At 39.9% G+C, this 19,110-nt stretch overlaps 1 protein-coding gene across 1 annotated transcript; it reads left to right on the top strand.

Annotated features, from left to right (window-relative positions):
* Positions 1–634: 634 nt before the first annotated feature.
* On the top strand, positions 635–13,711 carry LOC140546126 (transferrin receptor protein 1-like). Its single transcript, XM_072669287.1, has 17 exons — positions 635–716; positions 3,675–3,859; positions 3,976–4,168; positions 5,889–6,111; positions 6,191–6,313; positions 6,400–6,495; positions 6,785–6,924; positions 8,098–8,267; positions 8,374–8,493; positions 8,783–8,868; positions 9,395–9,458; positions 9,764–9,828; positions 9,917–9,987; positions 10,088–10,172; positions 10,997–11,227; positions 11,534–11,686; positions 12,425–13,711. Exons 2-17 carry the CDS (start codon positions 3,694–3,696, stop codon positions 12,668–12,670), a joined length of 2,232 nt encoding a protein of 743 aa, XP_072525388.1. The 5' UTR covers positions 635–716; positions 3,675–3,693; the 3' UTR covers positions 12,671–13,711.
* Positions 13,712–19,110: the final 5,399 nt, after the last annotated feature.

Genomic DNA, 19,110 nt, shown 5'->3' on the forward strand with positions numbered 1-19,110 from the left:
ATTATTAGTAGTAGTAGTAGTAGTAGTAGAAGTAGTAGTAGTAACTATGGCATTCTTTAATAATAGGAGGTTATTATTATTATTATTATTATTATTAGTAGTAGTAGTAGTAGAAGTAGTAGTAGTAACTATGGCATTCTTTAATAATAGGAGTTTATTATTATTATTATTATTATTATTAGTAGTAGTAGTAGTAACTATGGCATTCTTCAATAATAGGAGTTTATTATTATTATTATTATTAGTAGTAGTAGTAACTATGGCATTCTTCAATAATAGGAGTTATTAATATTAATATTATTATTATTATTATTAGTAGTAGTAGTAGTAGTAGTAACTATGGCATTCTTCAATAATAGGAGTTATTATTATTATTGTTGTTGTTGTTGTTGTTATCAGCTATGGTAGCTAATGTCATCGTCATTGTTGTTTTTTATTATTATTTTGCGAGCATCATCAATCAAAACAGCAGTAAAAGTGAGTTTTTGATTGATAACAGCGTGTTTATTATTTACCCTTACTTTTGTACTGGGACTTTTATACTGGGACTTTTATACTGGGACTTTTATACTGGGACTTTTATACTGGCGAGCGGCGTAGGAAGGGCGGAAACCCGCGCACTCACATGACTGGAGAGTTTGGGAGTTTGGGAGCTTGGTGTCCAGCAGCGGAGTGGACACCATTCCCCCTCAGAGCTCTGCTGCGCTGCCTGCAGGGTAAGAGAGCACCTTTAACATCCTGCATTAAAGCCGAGGAGCTTCTCAGCTCCCAGCTGCGCAAAAAGAGTCAGATATTCCCTGACAGGAGAAGATCTGGGTGTTAAAGGTCCTGCAGAAGTGTGTTTATGTGTGTGACGTCTTTATATATCTGCGTTTATATATGTGCCTTTATATAGACATGTTTATATATGTGAGTATATATGTGCCTTTATATAGACATGTTTATATATGTGCCTTTATATAGACAGTTTTATATATGTGCTTTTATATAGACATGTTTATATATGTGCCTTTATATAGACAGTTTTATATATGTGCCTTTATATAGACAGTTTTATATATGTGCCTTTCTATAGACATGTTTATATATGTGCCTTTATATAGACAGTTTTATATATGTGAGTATATATGTGCTTTTATATAGACATGTTTATATATGTGCCTTTATATAGACAGTTTTATATATGTGCCTTTATATAGACAGTTTTATATATGTGCCTTTCTATAGACATGTTTATATATGTGCCTTTATATAGACATGTTTTATATATGTGCCTTTCTATAGACATGTTTTATATATGTGCCTTTCTATAGACATGTTTTATATATGTGCCTTTCTATAGACATGTTTTATATATGTGCCTTTATATAGACATGTTTATATATGTGCCTTTCTATAGACATGTTTATATATGTGAGTATATATGTGCCTTTATATAGACATGTTTATATATGTGCCTTTCTATAGACATGTTTATATATGTGAGTATATATGTGCCTTTATATAGACATGTTTATATATGTGCCTTTCTATAGACATGTTTATATATGTGAGTATATATGTGCCTTTATATAGACATGTTTATATATGTGCCTTTCTATAGACATGTTTATATATGTGCCTTTCTATAGACATGTTTATATATGTGCCTTTCTATAGACATGTTATACATATGTGCCTTTCTTTAGACATGTTTATATATGTGCCTTTCTATAGACATGTTATACATATGTGAGTATATATGTGCATTTCTATAGACGTGTTTTATATATGTGAGTTTATATATGTGCCTTTATATAGACATGTTTATATATGTGTATTTAAATAGATGGTTTTATATGTGTAAGTTGATATTTGTGCATTTCTGTAAACGAGTTTATATATGTGAGTTTATACAGTATATGTGAGTTTATATATGTGAGTTTATACAGTATATGTGTGTTTATACAGTCTATGTGAGGTTTATATATGTGAGTTTATACAGTCTATGTGAGGTTTATATATGTGAGTTTATACAGTATATGTGAGTTTATATATGTGAGGTTTATATACGTGAGTTTATACAATATATGTGAGGTTTATATATGTGAGATTTATACAGTATATGTGAGGTTTATATATGTGAGTTTATACAGTATATGTGAGTTTATACAGTATATGTGAGGTTTATATATGTGAGGTTTATATATGTGAGTTTATACAGTATATGTGAGGTTTATATATGTGAGTTTATACAGTATATGTGAGGTTTATATATGTGAGGTTTATACAGTATATGTGAGTTTATACAGTATGTGAGGTTTATATATGTGAGTTTATACAGTATATGTGAGGTTTATATATGTGAGGTTTATATATGTGAGTTTATACAGTATATGTGAGGTTTATATATGTGAGTTTATACAGTATATGTGAGGTTTATATATGTGAGGTTTATACAGTATATGTGAGTTTATACAGTATATGTGAGGTTTATACAGTATATGTGAGTTTATACAGTATATGTGAGGTTTATACAGTATATGTGAGTTTATACAGTATATATGAGGTTTATATATGTGAGTTTATACAGTATATGAGTTTATATATGTGAGGTTTATATATGTGAGTTTATACAGTATATGAGTTTATATATGTGAGGTTTATATATGTGAGTTTATACAGTATATGAGTTTATATATGTGAGGTTTATATATGTGAGTTTATACAGTATATGAGTTTATATATGTGAGGTTTATATATGTGAGGTTTATACAATAGATGTGAGTTTATATATGTGAGTTTATACAGTATGTGAGTTTATATATGTGAGGTTTATATATGTGAGGTTTATACAATAGATGTGAGTTTATATATGTGAGTTTATACAGTATGTGAGTTTATATATGTGAGGTTTATATATGTGAGGTTTATATATGTGAGATTTATACAGTATATGTGAGGTTTATATATGTGAGGTTTATATATGTGAGGTTTATACAATAGATGTGAGTTTATATATGTGAGTTTATACAGTATGTGAGTTTATATATGTGAGGTTTATATATGTGAGGTTTATACAATAGATGTGAGTTTATATATGTGAGTTTATACAGTATGTGAGTTTATATATGTGAGGTTTATATATGTGAGGTTTATACAATAGATGTGAGTTTATATATGTGAGTTTATACAGTATGTGAGTTTATATATGTGAGGTTTATATATGTGAGGTTTATATATGTGAGATTTATACAGTATATGTGAGGTTTATATATGTGAGGTTTATATATGTGAGGTTTATACAATAGATGTGAGTTTATATATGTGAGTTTATACAGTATGTGAGTTTATATATGTGAGGTTTATATATGTGAGATTTATACAGTATATGTGAGGTTTATATATGTGAGGTTATATATGTGAGGTTATATATACGAGGTTTATGTAGACGTGTTTCAGGAGCTCTTAAAGGGGAAGTTAGTTTTTGCTAACGCCTCAGAAACTAGATGAGGAGAGGAAATAGTTTGGGGGAGGATTTTTCTTCTGAATAAACTCAGTAATTGTACAGCACTCCTGTAGCGCTCTTACTGTGTTACTGTCTGACTCTGTATTCCTGAATTACTACGGTAATATTTTATGAGAATGTGGCTGGAGCAGATTAACATGTCTAATGCCAGGCATTTCTACCCTAGCTTCCATCTGCTGCAGAACATGGCGGACAACAACAGTCAAGTAGAGTTGGTGCTGTGCAATGACCTGGATGAGGAGGACGGAGTGAGCCATCACTTTCACCAGTCGTCTACCAGCAAACCCAGCCAGTGCTCCTCCAGAAACATCTGCCTACTGGTCGCAGCCACCGCGTTCGTCTTCTCCTTCGGTAATAAACCTCCTAATATAACCTGAATGAAGCGTTTCTATGGGAAAGACATGAGGAGCCGTGTCACTTGTCGAGCCTTTTGTCCAGTAATACGATGTTATGACCCTGTCTTTCAGGACTCCTGATTGGCTATCTTGTTGCTCATCCAAAGGCAGACATAAGCTCTCCAAGCTGTGCCGAGTCCTCCTCTTGTCCTTCTGACGATGATGACGAGTCCAGGGTTCAGACTGAAACCGCCTTGGACTGGAGCAATCTCACAGCCTTATTTAAAAACACACTTAACACAAGCATCATTGAGGACAGTCTCAGGTAAATATGATATTATATATTATTATTATATATTATTTATACCAAAAAAAAAATATCGTATCGCTGACGGCATCTGTATCGAGGACAGACGCCGTCAGCGATACGATATATTTTTTTGGTATAAATAATATATAATAATAATATATAATATAATATACAATGTAATATAATATATAATATAATATATAATAATAATATAAAAAGAATAGGTCATTATCGTGCTATTAAATGTTTATATGATGGTAATAGCCTATTCTTGTGTCACCCTTATGATGTTATATATTAAAAAACACTACATGTATAAGGTAATACATACCTAGAAAAAAATTACTAAAATAGATGTAGTTAAAGCAGCAATATGCGACAATGGGAATTTTTTGCTCGAGGGCTCTCTCTACAGTCGGGAAATGAAATTTGCACTTTAAACCATAGCTAAGGGACACGCTTTTCACATGGATTTTACAAGCTAAGAGATACAGAAGCAGCATCTGAAGGTAAAAAAGCATGTGGGTCAATGCATTAGCGTAATTTCGCAGGATTTTACATGAATATGACTCGGGTTACGCAGTGATATGCAGTTCTCACGAGTTCTTATTATGCTGTGCGCTTCATACTGCAGTTTCCAATAGTAGAGCTGCAGTACCGCACAACCAACCTTTATATCACTTAACCTCCACCACACCCAACCGACAGCCCTTAACAGCCCAAGTGGAGCTCTAACACAGTCTCTACACATGTGCAGAATTTACTATGAGTGTCTAGTAGGGACTGTAGGACTGAGCAGGCCCTTTAATGCCACCACTGGTGAACGGCCACAGGGCGGTGTATATATATATATATATATATATATATATATATATATATATATATATATATATATATATATATACACTGGTGTTTTGAACCCATACACACTTAAAGGTGCATGTATTGGTCACTGTACTATGTACATCGAAATGTGACCCATCTGTGGTAGTAAACACACACTCTCACACTAGTGAGCACACAGAGCGGTGGGCAGCCAACAGTAGAGAGAACCGCCCAAGGTGAAGGGCCTTGCTCAAAGGCAGCTTGTCGAGCCCGGGTATCAAACCCACAACCCTGTCATCAATAGCCCGGAGCTCTAAACGCTGAGCCACCACCACTGCCCTTTCTTCAAGGTGCTTCATGGGTTGATTAGTAAAGGTAAATGGTACCACGCTACTCGTTCCTTTCTACTTGTTTGGCTCCTTATTCGCAGCTACCACTTCAGTGAATGACTGTAAACCGAAGGGAGTGTCCACGTAAACATGCCTGCTGCACAAGTCGAGTGTTTCCGACTGTTTTCAGGTGTGTAATGGGATTCATAGATTGAGAAGAGGGGGGGTACACAACTCACAAATACAGTGGGCTTGTTTTGCTTCCACAGCGCCCCCATGCTGTGGCTGTCTTAAACGCACATGGGGGAAATGAGCTTATTTGGCCGTGTACTAGATATAGAGACAGAACAGGAATTTGGTGATACTGTCAGTTTTACCGCCCAAGGCCTTTTTTCTACCAGGCCTCACCAGATTTGCCATGTTTGGTGGAGCAAGTAAAAGGAGGGTAAAGGGTCTTGCTCAAGGGCCCAACAGTGGCAGCTTGCCGAGCCCGGGCATCAAACCCACAACCTTGTTATCGATAGCCAAGCGCTCTAACCGCTGAGCCACTGCACTTGTAAACGCTCTCTATCATTTTTCAGTCATTTCTCCAGTGACAAACATGAAGCTGGGTCTTCAGGAGATGAGAAACTGGGTGAAGACGTAGTGAGAAAATTTAAGGAGTACGGCATGACCCCCTGGACTGATGAGCACTACGTTAACATCCAGGATCGCTCTTCCAGTGGCTGCAACCGAGTGACTTTCCGTGGCACGAAGTTTGAAGAATGTGGCTTGTTGGCCTACAGTGCAGTTGGCTTAGTAAAGGTTTGTATTCAAGTCCTTTTTCTGTGGAAATAGACTCGACCCTTTTCATGCTGAGTGGGTAAGATACAGTGTTTTACAGGGTGCTGTTTTGTATGCCTATTATGGACAAGCGGGCGACTTCAAGCAGCTGCGAGATTTGAACATCAGCCCTAACGGGAAGATCGTCTTGGTCAGAGCTGGAAAGATTAGTTATGCTGAAAAGGTTCGGATTCCTTAAGTTTTCTCTCTTAATTCAGATTCTCTGTGAGGTGATTTGATTGAGTGTGTTTGCGTTATTGGCGCGGTTAGGTTGCTAATGCGGCTGCTGCGAACGCCAGTGCGGTGCTGATCTACCCAGATCCTGAGGATTACCCATTCGATGAGGGAACGGATCTGTTTGGCCATGTAAGTACCTGCCTTGAAATTTAGGCCATTCAGGTCCAGCTGAATGTAACAGTGGCCTGTTTGGCTTGTATGTGTAAGTGTTTAAAATAATGCAGCTTCAGGTGGTGGACCTCCTTCCAGGAGATACATTAGCAAGCTTGCATCTCTGTATCTCCTATTTTAGTAGGACAAAACATCTCAAACCAAAGAATAATCCATTAAAACTTCACCCAATCTCATATCAACATATGCATGCATGAGGCCTTCTGTGATGAAGAGCTCAATTATGGTTTCTGGTCTCTCTGTCCAGGTCCATCTCGGCTGTGGAGATCCGTACACTCCAGGTTTTCCATCCTTCAACCACACCCGGTTTCCTCCGGCGCAGTCCTCAGGCCTGCCGACCATACCTGCACAGACCATCAGGGCCAGTACAGCTGCAGCCATCATGAGGTACCTTGAGGTTTCTCTGGGGTTGTGGAGTGTTGTATAGACAGGTGTGGAATCCTATTTGGTTCTACATATAAAATAATTAAGCTCCTTGGGCCAAAAATAAGTCACCTTGCATGTTTAAGGTTGTAGTAACTTGAGGCTCCTGCAGATGGCGCTGTACCTGCAGGATGTGTGACGGGATTTATAGATTGAGAAGAGGTGTACAGTGCAGTGTTTGCTGGAAGTGTGGAAAATGGGTCGCAAAGCAGATGTCAATGATTGCTCAATAGGACTAATTGCATTTGGGCGTGGCCAAAGGCCACAGTGTGAGAGAAGTGGCTGAATCTGCAGGTGTATGGAAGCTTACGGTCATACAGGTCTACCAGCAGTGGCAGAAATCCCTACACAGTCTACAGGAAATTCTCCTCAGAATTGTGGCCGAAAGACGAAACTGACAGACAGGGGCGGTTGGAGTGTTTCAGCTTGCTTCTAGAAGTCGGGGCAGGTCCTTCACCACTTCGCCACCAATTTCTCAAAGCACCCAAAGCTGCAGACCATCTACATGTGGAGCAGAGCGGCTCGCAAGAGACCTTCGCTCACTTCTGCTCAAGAATGAGGAAAATTGTAGGGCTGTAGGCTGTAGGAATTTCTGCCACTGCTGGTAGACCCGTATGACCGTAAGCTTCCATACACCTGCAGATTCAGCTCCTTCCTTCACACTGTGGTTTTTGGCCACGCCCCAAATACAATCAATCCTTTTAGCCAATCATTAACTGGATCTGCTTTGCGACCCCTTTACCACACATCTTTTCTTTTCTCAATCTATGAATCCTGTCACACAGCCACTCCACAGCCATTCATAACTCCATCATTCTCGTGCAGCGCCATCTGCAGGAGCCTGAAGTCTTGATTCTGTATAGAGAACTACTAAAGAACCTTTATTTAAGGAAGTACGTTTAGATGTTCATCTTAAGGGAAGTGAAGGAAAAATAAGGTACTAGTATTTTGACTGATATTTCAGAAGGTATTAGAAGGTATTAGACAGGAATTGGTGGTATCTGTGCCCTCTATAGGCTTAACTGGCAAATTTCAACAACACTAAACACCATCAAACCTGAAACCTGGTGGGAATTATATTGGTTATCTGTTTTTTTTGTCTACTGGTGAGGCCCTAATATCCATTTCTCTGAGCAGGAAAATGGAGGGTTCTGACCCTCCTCAAGGCTGGGGAGGTAGAGGTCTCCGAAATGTGACATACAAACTCGGTAGTGACAGTGACACAGCTTCAGTGGAGGTGACCAACGTCCTCACGGTTAAAAAGATCCTTAATGTGTTTGGAGTCATCAAAGGATTCCAGGATCCAGGTACACTGCGGCACCACACACTCATGATGCCTTACTCTGAGCTCACATCAAACAGGCGCCCGGGCTTTGAACTCCTCTCTTAATCGGCCTTAATCCCGTGCTGCAGATCGCTATGTGGTGATTGGAGCTCAGAGGGACGCCTGGGGTCCTGGATATGCCAAGTCCACTGTTGGCACCAGCCTGCTGGTTGAGTTAGCCAGGACTGTTAGCGAGATGATCAGCAAAAGTGAGTGGAGTTTAAAAAGCCTCATTGACGGTGACCGCAGCTTTGTCCGTCTTTAAAGCTGGACCTGGCATTCAAGGTCCGGCCGAGAGCACCTTTCATCTGCGCTCTAGGCTGGTTAATACAATATTACCCTTAGAGTGCTGGGATTGGTCCCTGATTGGACCCTGATAGCACTTGCCGTCAGAGGTTCTGTGATCAGCTGAAACTGTCATAAGCAATCATAAGCAGGGTAGAGGGAACAGCTGGCGATTTGTGAAACTGATAATGGCTAATCGCTTTTCTCATCTAGATGGATTCAAGCCAAGGAGGAGCATGGTGTTCGCAAGCTGGACTGCTGGAGAATATGGGGCTGTGGGCGCCACCGAGTGGTTGGAGGTTAGAAACCTTTGTTTATTTACTGTTTACCTTTCTCCTGGAAAAAAACCCAGCCCGGCCAGTTCAGACTGGCTTAGCGTTTCGTTTGAGTGTGATGGGTCAGATGGTCTACCAGAGTGAAGAACCTGACCAGCCTAGTCAACCAGCTTAACCACCCCCATCTTTTTCACCCCATTGACCGTCTGAGACTTGTAGCATGGCAGTTACACCTACATACGCTATGTGTCCAGATATTTGTGGACGCCCCTTCTAACAATATGCGTACATTTACTTTAGATGGCACCCATTGCACACAGCTTTGTCTAGTCCCTGCAGAGAGGTACTGCCAATAGAATAGGACTCTCTGGAGCAGATAAACATCATTAACCTATTGGCACCATGCTGCCTAATAATGCCAGGTGTGGGCTAGTAAAGGGGTCTAGAGCCCCCCAGCATTGAGCTGTGGAGCAGTGGAATAACTGTGTTCTCTGGAATGATGAATGGTTTTTGGGGTGATGATGTGCAGTGAGTGTTTTTGTGTCCGCAGGGTTATCTGTCCTCCCTGAATCTGAACGCATTCTCCTACATTAGCCTTGATGGAGTCGTCACAGGTGTGTGTTCAGTCTTTTACTACTTTAACCCTCTTCAATTCAATTCAATCTTCTGAAATACACCTTTAAAGGCCCTTTATATCAGATAATACCCACATGTTTTATACCAAACAGTCTCAGCCCTCTCTATAACGAGACCCCATGTGACCCAGAGCTCTGCATAAGAAAATACTCCCACCCTAAACCTGAAAAACTGAACTTTAAAAATTCCTCATACTACCTTTAGTCTTAGCTTCACGAAAACAGTGGAATCGTCTCGTTCTCCTGAATGACCTGTGACCGCCTGTGTCTAAACTTTTGCACAGGCTCCTCTCTCAAAGCAAGTGCAAGCCCACTGATGTATGACTTGATTCAGAGTACCCTGAAGGAGGTGAGATTGCTGCCTGCTGTTTCTCCTTATTTGTATGTTAAGTGAGCAATGGACTGTCTTGAATGGATCCCTGTGTTTATTACTGCAGGTATCCTCACCCAATGACACCAGCAGGAGTTTGTATTCACTGGTGGCTGCAGGCGACTGGGAAGCCGCTGTGTACGTGTGTTTTCTGCTGCACAGAAATGTAAATAACAGTTTGTGCGTGTTGTAGGATGTTCCAGTATGTTTATTTATTTATTTATTTATTTATTTACAGGATGGAGCCAATGAGGTTGTCTGATCCTGCCTATCCATTCCTGGCGTTCTCCGGCATCCCTTCAGTCTCAATTCGCTTTACCTCAGTAAGTAATGCGACGAGCCCCATTGGGGAAAGGGGGCATGGCCACGTGACCTGGTAGGCAGCGAGGCTTAGAGAGCGCACCCTTATTAAAATCGTACATAACATAACAGCCCAAACCGGGCTCTGTTAGGCTACCTGGGCTTTGGCAGCTCAGCCTTGATGTCATTCACTTGAGGCCGTTCAATCTAACGGCTTAAAAGGTATCCACACTTTTAATATCATTGGCCCATTTACAACCCTGTTATTTGACCTCAGAAGCTCTGTTTTGGTTAGGCTTAATTTATATAATTTTATATTTGACCCATTTCCTCCCCAATTTGGATCTCCAGTGACCCAGCCGGTACATATTCTACCGATACTAGTGAGGGTTTAAAAAAACAAACAAAAAAAAAAAAACACCACCACACGCCCAGCGCCTCTTTTTCGACTTGCCGCCGGGCAGCCAATGTGCCTGGCGTGTAGCAGATAACAGGAAATGCCATCAGCATGACATTAGCAATGTGAGCGATATGGGGGGAGGAGGACCATCTACCCACCCTGGAGAGGTGTGAGCAATTGTGCTCTCTCTGGGCCCGGCTGCCGATGGCTAGCAGCAGGACCGGGATTTGAACCGGCGATCCTCTGGTCATTCTGGGCCACCATGATTTTCTTTAAAAGGAGGAACAACAGTGTTTGAGGGTCACGGTTTGCCCCCCCCGAACTCTCAGATACACACAGATTCTTTAAAGATCTCGCTCTCGCTCTCGCTCTCGCTCTCGCTCTCGCTCTCGCTCTCTCGCTCTCGCTCTCGCTCTCGCTCTCGCTCTCTCGCTCTCTCGCTCTCAGGACAAAGAGCAATACCCATTCTTTGGCACCGTTTTGGACACCAGAGAAAATCTGGATAACAAGACATCCTTCAACTTCCTTTTGCTGGCCAGAACGGCAGGGGAGATCGCTGGGCAGATGGCTCTTCGGCTGGTGCACGACCACCTGCTCAGACTGAACGCGGAGAAGTACACCGGCATCATCCGCAGAGACGTGGCTCTGATCAATAAAAACGTCACCAGTCTACAATCGGTGAGGCTTCCTGACCTGCACTAATAGAAGCCACAGGTTCATGAAACAGGGTCCACAGCCAGCACAGCGTGGAGGATGTGTTCAACTCCATCATCAGCAGCAGCAGCAGATCACCTGATTTACCATCATTAAGCCCTGATTTATCACCAAACCAGCGGTTGATCTGAGGAGAACCCTAAATAACACTAGACTCCATGAGGAGAACTTTGGAGATGCCTAGATAAGCAGCTTGAACCTGTGGCAGCATGTTTTCTTTAGCAAGTACAATGTCTGGTCTATCCGGTGAGCATTTTCTGTCTCTTTCAGGCTGGTCGTCTTCCGGAGACGCTGAAAACGCAGCGGTTGTTGTCGGCTCTGGGCTCATACAGTCGTGCCGCCAGTAAACTGACCACCAGCATTGCAGAAAGCGACCTGGAGGACTTTGAGCAGTGCCGCATCATCAATGACCGAATCATGGGGGTAAATAAGAACTTTTAAGGAATGCAAAATGCTTTGATCTTTCCTTTACTGATTGAAAAACATTGCCTACCTTGAATAGGATAAAGAGCCTGATTCTAATTCTAGACATTTTAAGTAATAGCTGGTCGATGTTTAAAATACATGTGTCCATTACACTACATGTCCAAAAGTTTATGGACACCCCTTCAAATGAATGCATTCGGCTACTTTAAGCTGCACCCATTGCTGACACAGATTTAATGCACAGATCTACACACATACAGCATGTCTAGTCCCCGTAGAGAGGTACTGCCAGCAGAATAAGACACTCTGGAGGAGATTAACGTGAACCTGTTGGCACCATGGTGCCTAATGCCAGGTGTGGGCTAGTAGAGGGGTATTTAAAAAAGCCCCCCGGCATTGAGCTGTGGAGCAGTGGAAGAACTGTGCTCTCTGGAATGATGGAGGGTGCTCTAGCCAGTTCTTTTGGAGTGAGTTGGGGAGTCCTGACCTCACTAGTGCTCTTGTCGTAGAATGCAATCAAATCCTCATAGCAATGTTCCTCCAAAATCTAGTAGAAAGCCTTCTTCCCTGGACAGCGGAGACAGTTACTCCAACAAAAGCAGGAGAAACTTTTTTTAATACCCTTGATTTTGGATGAAATTGTGAATAAGCAGGTGTCCCAATATTTTTGTCAATTTATTGTATGTTAAAATGTGTAATTGGGTGTCCTAAAATAATTTTTTTCTGTATCCACAGGTGGAGAGGCATTTCCTTTCTCCATATGTGTGTCCGCAGGTCAGTCCATTCAGGCACGTACTGCAGGGCTCTGGCTCACACACTCTGGGAGCTTTGCGTGCACACCTAGCCTCGATAAAGGAGGGCTCGGCCAGCGCTGACCTTGACCTGCTGAAGAACCAGTTTGCTCTGGTCACCTGGATCATCCAGAGCTGCGCCAACGCCCTGGCAGGCGAAAACGTGTGGGAGATGGACAACGACGTTTAGGCAGAAGGAGGGACCGAAATGGACTGCTGCACAGCTTCACCAGAATGCCTTAAACTGCGACACTGTGCGATACAAGGGGCGGCTTTCTGGGGTTCAAGAGGACACGTGCTTCTGCTTAATGGAATTTAAGCCACACTTCCAGCTCTCATCTCAAGGTCCTCTCCTTCTTCTTCCTCCTCTTCTGTCCACTGTGATCCGTCCTCTGCTGTCTTAGGCATTAGTGTGGCGCATAGTGCTTGTGAGCACCCTACAGCCTCATGGCCCTCACAGGCCCCCAAATAGGGCTTACATCTGCCTCCAGGAATGACAGCTGTGTAGCAGATAGGTGATGGAGAAGAAGCTGAAGACTTCATTTAATGCAAAAATGCAGAGAAATGGTCAGTATAGTATTTTTTTAACCCTTTAAACCCTAAATACTTGCTTGTAGGCCCATACTTCAGTTTATCGCCCTCTAAGAACATAAATGACATTAGTTTCATAACATTTATTAAATAATAAGCAATTACTGGATAATAGGTCTTAAGCCTGGGGTTTAAGGGGTTTAGTCTATCCCTGTAATGTGAGGACCTGTGCACTTAAAGGAGCGCTATGCAAGAATTGGCATTTCTTGCTCCTACCAGACCTACAATCCAGTTTTACCTTCAAGGGAACGTCTTAACTTTCTATGGAAATCAGTGTTAAAAGAAAAATCTGAGATATTTTGGAGCATTTCTATTGTCTGTTCATCATGAAATTCTGCCCCATTTTAAAAACAGCTGCCAGATTATGTCCAAATGCAAAAAACAGCACAATGAGATGCAAGGTTTTCGCAGGACAGTGATGATTTGATAGTGGTCTATGTTCTTAATGCACTCACGGTTGAGTGTCTGTCACATATTTGCACATATTTAAATGCGTCCCAAAGACAAGCTTATCCTGGTGACGGTCCCGTGCGCTGATTGGGGTCTTAATTTTGTAGAAAATTATTTTCTTTGTTTATATTTTTGTAAGAAACTGAATTCTGATCTGTGTCCAATAAACGATCCTCTTCTCTTGTCTTAATTCGGGTCTTTTTACTCTGTGTTAACGTGGCACTCTGTTCATCTCTCTGTATTAATGTCAGTAATTCAGTGTTAACATGAAAGCAGCAAGTTACGGCACAGAAAAACCTACAATATAAAAAACTAATATTAATATTTTCTTAGCCTAAACTTTACACTTTGCCTTTAAATAGAATAGAATATAAAGTATAAGAATAAAATAAGAATAATTATAGATATTTTTAATTATGGATAAAAGAGAATGTGATTCTAATCGATTTGAACTAGTATGCAAATATTGATTTGAATATTTGAATTGATATTTGAATAAATCTGAATTAAATTGAAGTCATTTGAATATTACATGTCATTTTTACTTTGATATTATTACTAGTAAAAAAAAGTTAGCTGAAATTTAATTCAGATTTAAAAAATATTTAATTAATTAACTACCTGTAACTAACTAACGTTATAGAGACTTTCAATAATAAAAAAATAATGTCTTGTATTATTGCTGGTTAAAACTGAAAGATTTCCAAATAAATCAATAAAAAAAAAAAATATTATTTATCTCTCTCAGGTGAGAAAGATGAGGACATTCAAGGCAGTGATTTCCAGTGAAAGCGCTTGGCCTAACTGACCCGTCCAAAAAAAGCTGTTTCTTCAGCCTCCGTCCACACACACACACACATTTTAGGCCACTGGAAGATTTTATATATATATATATATATATATATATATATATATATATATATATATATATATATATATATATATATATATATATATATATATATATGGGTAAACAGTGGTTTTACATGGGTAGATTGTGACGGTATATTAGGCACATTAACCCACAACTATCATAAATGGACCTAGGGTAAGAAAAACAGCAGTAGCTACACAGTTCATGCCCTTGATTGTAATAAATTACAAGCTTGTGGTGTGTTTAATGCCTGTGCCTAATGCCTAAGGCCTGCCAGGCCACCCCTTAACCCCTAACCCTAGTGCTTCCTACCCTCCGACCTTGGAGTGATCTACAAAGAGCACGGTTTCATTTAACTGCACAGGTAAAGATGCTTTAATTAACTCCACAAAACACAGAAAAAAACAGATTCAATGCTTAGATGCTTATGATGAATATAGACCCTTTAAGTGTTTCCATGTCTTGACTTGGCTGCTGTTCTCGAATTCCGCCACAAGGTGTCAGTAGAGGACCAACACAATTCCCCCCAGTTCCCACTATTTATCCAGCCTACAAATATTCCTTTTTTTTTTTCTTTGTGCAGTGCCATGTCCCTAAACCCCTTAAATGTCTTACTGCCCTGTTTATATTCACGTTTATACAGATTCAAATAAATGCAAAAAAATTATAAGCTAAAATATTTTAGGTCCATATTCATATATATATGTATAATGTATAAAACTGTCAGACAGTGCTTGTCTGTTGATGCTAATAGAAAATAGAAATATTAGGTTTTATAAAATACTAAATAACATTATTGGCACACTGAGGGGGGAAATAGCTGCATGTCCCTTTAAGAGTGGGCTGCCAGCAGAGAGAGAGAGAGAGAGAGAGAGAGGGTGAGAGAGGGAGAGGAACTGAGGGACGAGGCCAGCACAACATTAGGACTGAGAAAAGCGACAGAAAGGGAAGTTTGGGGGAGAGCAAAAGCACAGGAACTCACAGAAACGTCTGAGAAACGTCTGAGAAACGTCTTGGGGAAGTTACAGTAAGTGCCATGAGCTCAGAAGCAAGCAGGTAGACGGAGGAGCAGCAGCAGCAGCAGCAGCAGCCCTGAACACCTCCGACCACCGGCGTGCTGCACACAGACAGACAGACAGGCTGACAGACAGACAGACAGACAGACAGGTAAGTAAGTCACCCCACGTACAGATGCACTGAGCTCGAGCCGTGATTTCTGCAGGTAAACTCGCTGAGACCATGTTTTCACCCACCTGTCTGCGCATGCAGTGCGCATGCAGGGCGCAGAAACGCAGGTACGCTAAACTCCTGCACCCGCTCCACCTGTATGACTGGGTGTAGGTAGGTAGGTAGGCTGGCTGGCTGACTGGCTAACTAAATAAATGAATGGCGGGAAGTCCCAGACACCTGGATATACTTACCTGTGGGCAGGTATTCCTCACAGTCTTACAGGGCTGCACGATGTGGACGTGAACAGCATATCGCGATATTTCGATAACCAAACACGTTCAGTCAATGTTTAATTTTTATTTTGTAACATTAATTCTTAAATATTATAAGGACTAAATTAAAGCACCTGAGAACTTTTCAAATGCTGAAAACTGTCCAAATATAAAAAAGCACCCATATTTAAATAAGCTAGAATATAGTAGGTTAGAGGAGGGTGGGTGTCCATCTCCACCTCTCAAACCAAACCTCTAAAACTGTCCAAAACAGTCATCATCCGCCACTTTATCAGGAGTATACTGATAAAACGGATCAGTATCAACACAGGTTAAGGCCACTGAATTCTATTATTTATAAATATTTCGACTAAATTAAAGTTTATTCGTCTCTTACACACAATCATAGTCCGTACAACCAGCAGCGAAGTGTCTGGAGGACTGTCTGCTCGCATGAAACTATATAAATTATATATATATATAATATACCATATATATATTATACTATATATATACACCAATATTTAGAGACCAGTATATGCACATATTTCTTCAGTATTGTCATCTGTCTGCATATTTCATATTTCACTATAACTGCACTGCCTTTCATCTCCGGTTGGTTTTGAATGTTTTTATTTATTTATTTATTTTTAAAACATTTTTTCTATTTATTGTTATTGTTGTAATTATTGTATGTCTGAATTGTCCAATTGCTACTGGCCGCTACATTTCCTTCAGGATCAAAGAAGTATTGATCTGTCTCTGTCTATCTAGTAAATATATTAAAGAAATAAATGTAAATATCAAAGCAAACATGTCAAAGAAAGATACAATGTACACCATAAACAATATAACAAGAATATTTTCATATAATATATTCAGAATATTTTCAGAATTGAATAGATATAGTGACATCACAGAGTTGGACACCCGAGTGGTAACAGAGTTGACCAGAACAGTGGGACAGATATCAAATATGGATACATTTAATGTTAGGGTTAATAAAGTAATCACACAAAAAACTGAAAATGATATTTCATTATTTCAGTTAATTCAAGTTAAATGTATGAATCAGGAGGTGAAGACGGTCAGTAATGTCTGGGCTGGGAGTCATTTAGTGAATATTGTTTGTGCCAAATGTAATTCCAACGACTATATATACATATGTATTTTAAATAAATAAATAAATAAATAACAGTAGAGTGTAGAGATGAGCTCTGTTAAGTGAAATGTGCGAAAGTCATTTATTAAATTTATTAATATTAAATATAAGTGTTTCATATTTAAAAGAACATTATAAGAATATTTGTGCAGTTTCAGATCTCAGTTTTCTACGATTTGGATTTTGACTAGTATTAATAATAATATAATCGAGATCTAAATCTAGATTATTTTTATTAGTCGGAATTACAGAGTACGTGTGTGGAATTGCGATGTCTAATAGTAAAATTATTATAATAAGAATAATTATAGATATTTTTAATTATGGATAAAAGAGAATGGGATTCTAATTGATTTGAATTGGTATGCAAATATTGATTAGAATATTTGAATTGATATTAGAATAAATCTGAATTGAATTGAAGTGATTTGAATATTCCACGTAAATCAATGGTAATATATGACTGATCTGTGATAGATCTGTAGATGTGATATTATTATATATTATAATATATTATTATTAGTAAAAAAAAAAAAGAAATTTAATTCAGATTAAAAAACAAATATTTAATTAATTAAGTACTTGTAAAAATGCATTATAGAGATTTTTAATAAAAAAAAAGTATTGTATCGTTGCTGGTTAAAACTAAAAGATTTCCAAATAAATAAATAAATAAATAAAAATATTATATATCTCTCTCAGGTGAGAAAGATTGGGCGATCAAGGCAGTGATTTCCAGTGAAGGCGCTTGACCTAACTGACCCGTCCAAAAAACGTAGCTGTTTCTTCGGCCTATATATATATATATTATTTTTAATGCTCTCTATGTTCAGTGTTTTCGTGAACGCAGCTTTTTAAAAATGTCGGCGTTGTGATGCTAACTCGCAGACGGTTGGTACGGACTAACGACCGCATTTACTGTTTCATTACACTGAGACAGAACGTCCTGTAGGCTATAAACTCCACTTCTCTGCCAGATCAGGACTGTGTGTGATTGAGAGGCGGTGGCGTAGGCCTAGAGCTGGGCGATACGACCTCAAATCAGTATCAGGACTGACTCAACATTTTACCTCGATTATGATGAATGAATTCTTCTGTAAGCTGCTGGAGGTGCTCAGATGGCTCGGTGTTTGGCTCAAAGTGGTACCATGTCTCAGACTGGACATAGTGGGCAGTGGTGGCTCAGCGGTTAGAGCTCCGGGCTGTCGATAACAGGGTTGTGGGTTCGATTCCCGGGCTCTGCAAGCTGCCACTGTTGGGCCCTTGAGCAAGGCCCTTTACCCTCTCTGCTCCCCGGGCGCTGGAGTTGGCTGCCCACCGCTCTGGGTGTGTGTGTGTACTCACTGCCCCTAACACATGTGTGTGTGTGAGTGTGTGTGAGTGTGTGTTCACTACCAGATGGGTTAAATGCGGAGGACACATTTCGCTGTACAGTGTACAGTGACAAATACGTGCACCTTACCTTACATGGCGGAGTCTCTGGGCTACACACGCGGTTGTATGTTTAGGAGGACGGGGGGACTAAATGACAGACAGGGGCGAGATTACGCCAATTGGAGGTTCTGGGTGTCAGTTTTGACTGATTGGCAGTGAATCCTCTTACTGGCAGCACTCTTGTTATGCAACACGCACACTTTTATAACTCTGAGGAGAGCCGACCGGTTGCTTCAGACCAGGAAGTGCTGAGTGTCACAGTCAGTTAAAACTCTGTTCCTCTAGGCTAACTTGGCGTACGGCCCTTAACCTTAATTGCAACAGTAAAGGCATCAGAAGTGTAAATTGCGTAATAACGGGTATAAAAAGTGTAAACACTGCCAGTCGACACTTGCATTATGGCAGTACAGGATGACTCACTTTAGGCCTGCAGGTAGGGGTGTGTGTGTGTGTGTGTGTGTGTGTGTGTGTGTGTGTGTGTGTGTGTGTGTGTGTGTGTGTGTGATTAAGAATACAGTTACCTGCCAATGAGAGCTAATGCTGTTAAAGGACCCATTGCAGAAAACCACAGTGGACTGAGACACATGTATTATTATTATTATTATTATTATTATTAATATTAATAATATTAAAATTAATTTATTTATTTTAATGTATTTATTATGTTTTAATATTAT

This window comes from Salminus brasiliensis, chromosome 23, assembly GCF_030463535.1.
Source record: "Salminus brasiliensis chromosome 23, fSalBra1.hap2, whole genome shotgun sequence".
In the NCBI taxonomy this organism is placed as follows: domain Eukaryota; kingdom Metazoa; phylum Chordata; class Actinopteri; order Characiformes; family Bryconidae; genus Salminus; species Salminus brasiliensis.

What these genes read in the sequence shown, in the direction of transcription:
- LOC140546126 (XM_072669287.1), top strand. Translation starts at nt 3,694, where the DNA reads ATGGCGGACAACAACAGTCAAGTAGAGTTGGTGCTGTGCAATGACCTG. An exon ending in GTGCAGTTGGCTTAGTAAAG is followed by an intron (nt 6,112 to 6,190) that starts GTTTGTATTCAA and finishes AGTGTTTTACAG; the next exon opens with GGTGCTGTTTTGTATGCCTA. An exon ending in TCAATGACCGAATCATGGGG is followed by an intron (nt 11,687 to 12,424) that starts GTAAATAAGAAC and finishes CTGTATCCACAG; the next exon opens with GTGGAGAGGCATTTCCTTTC.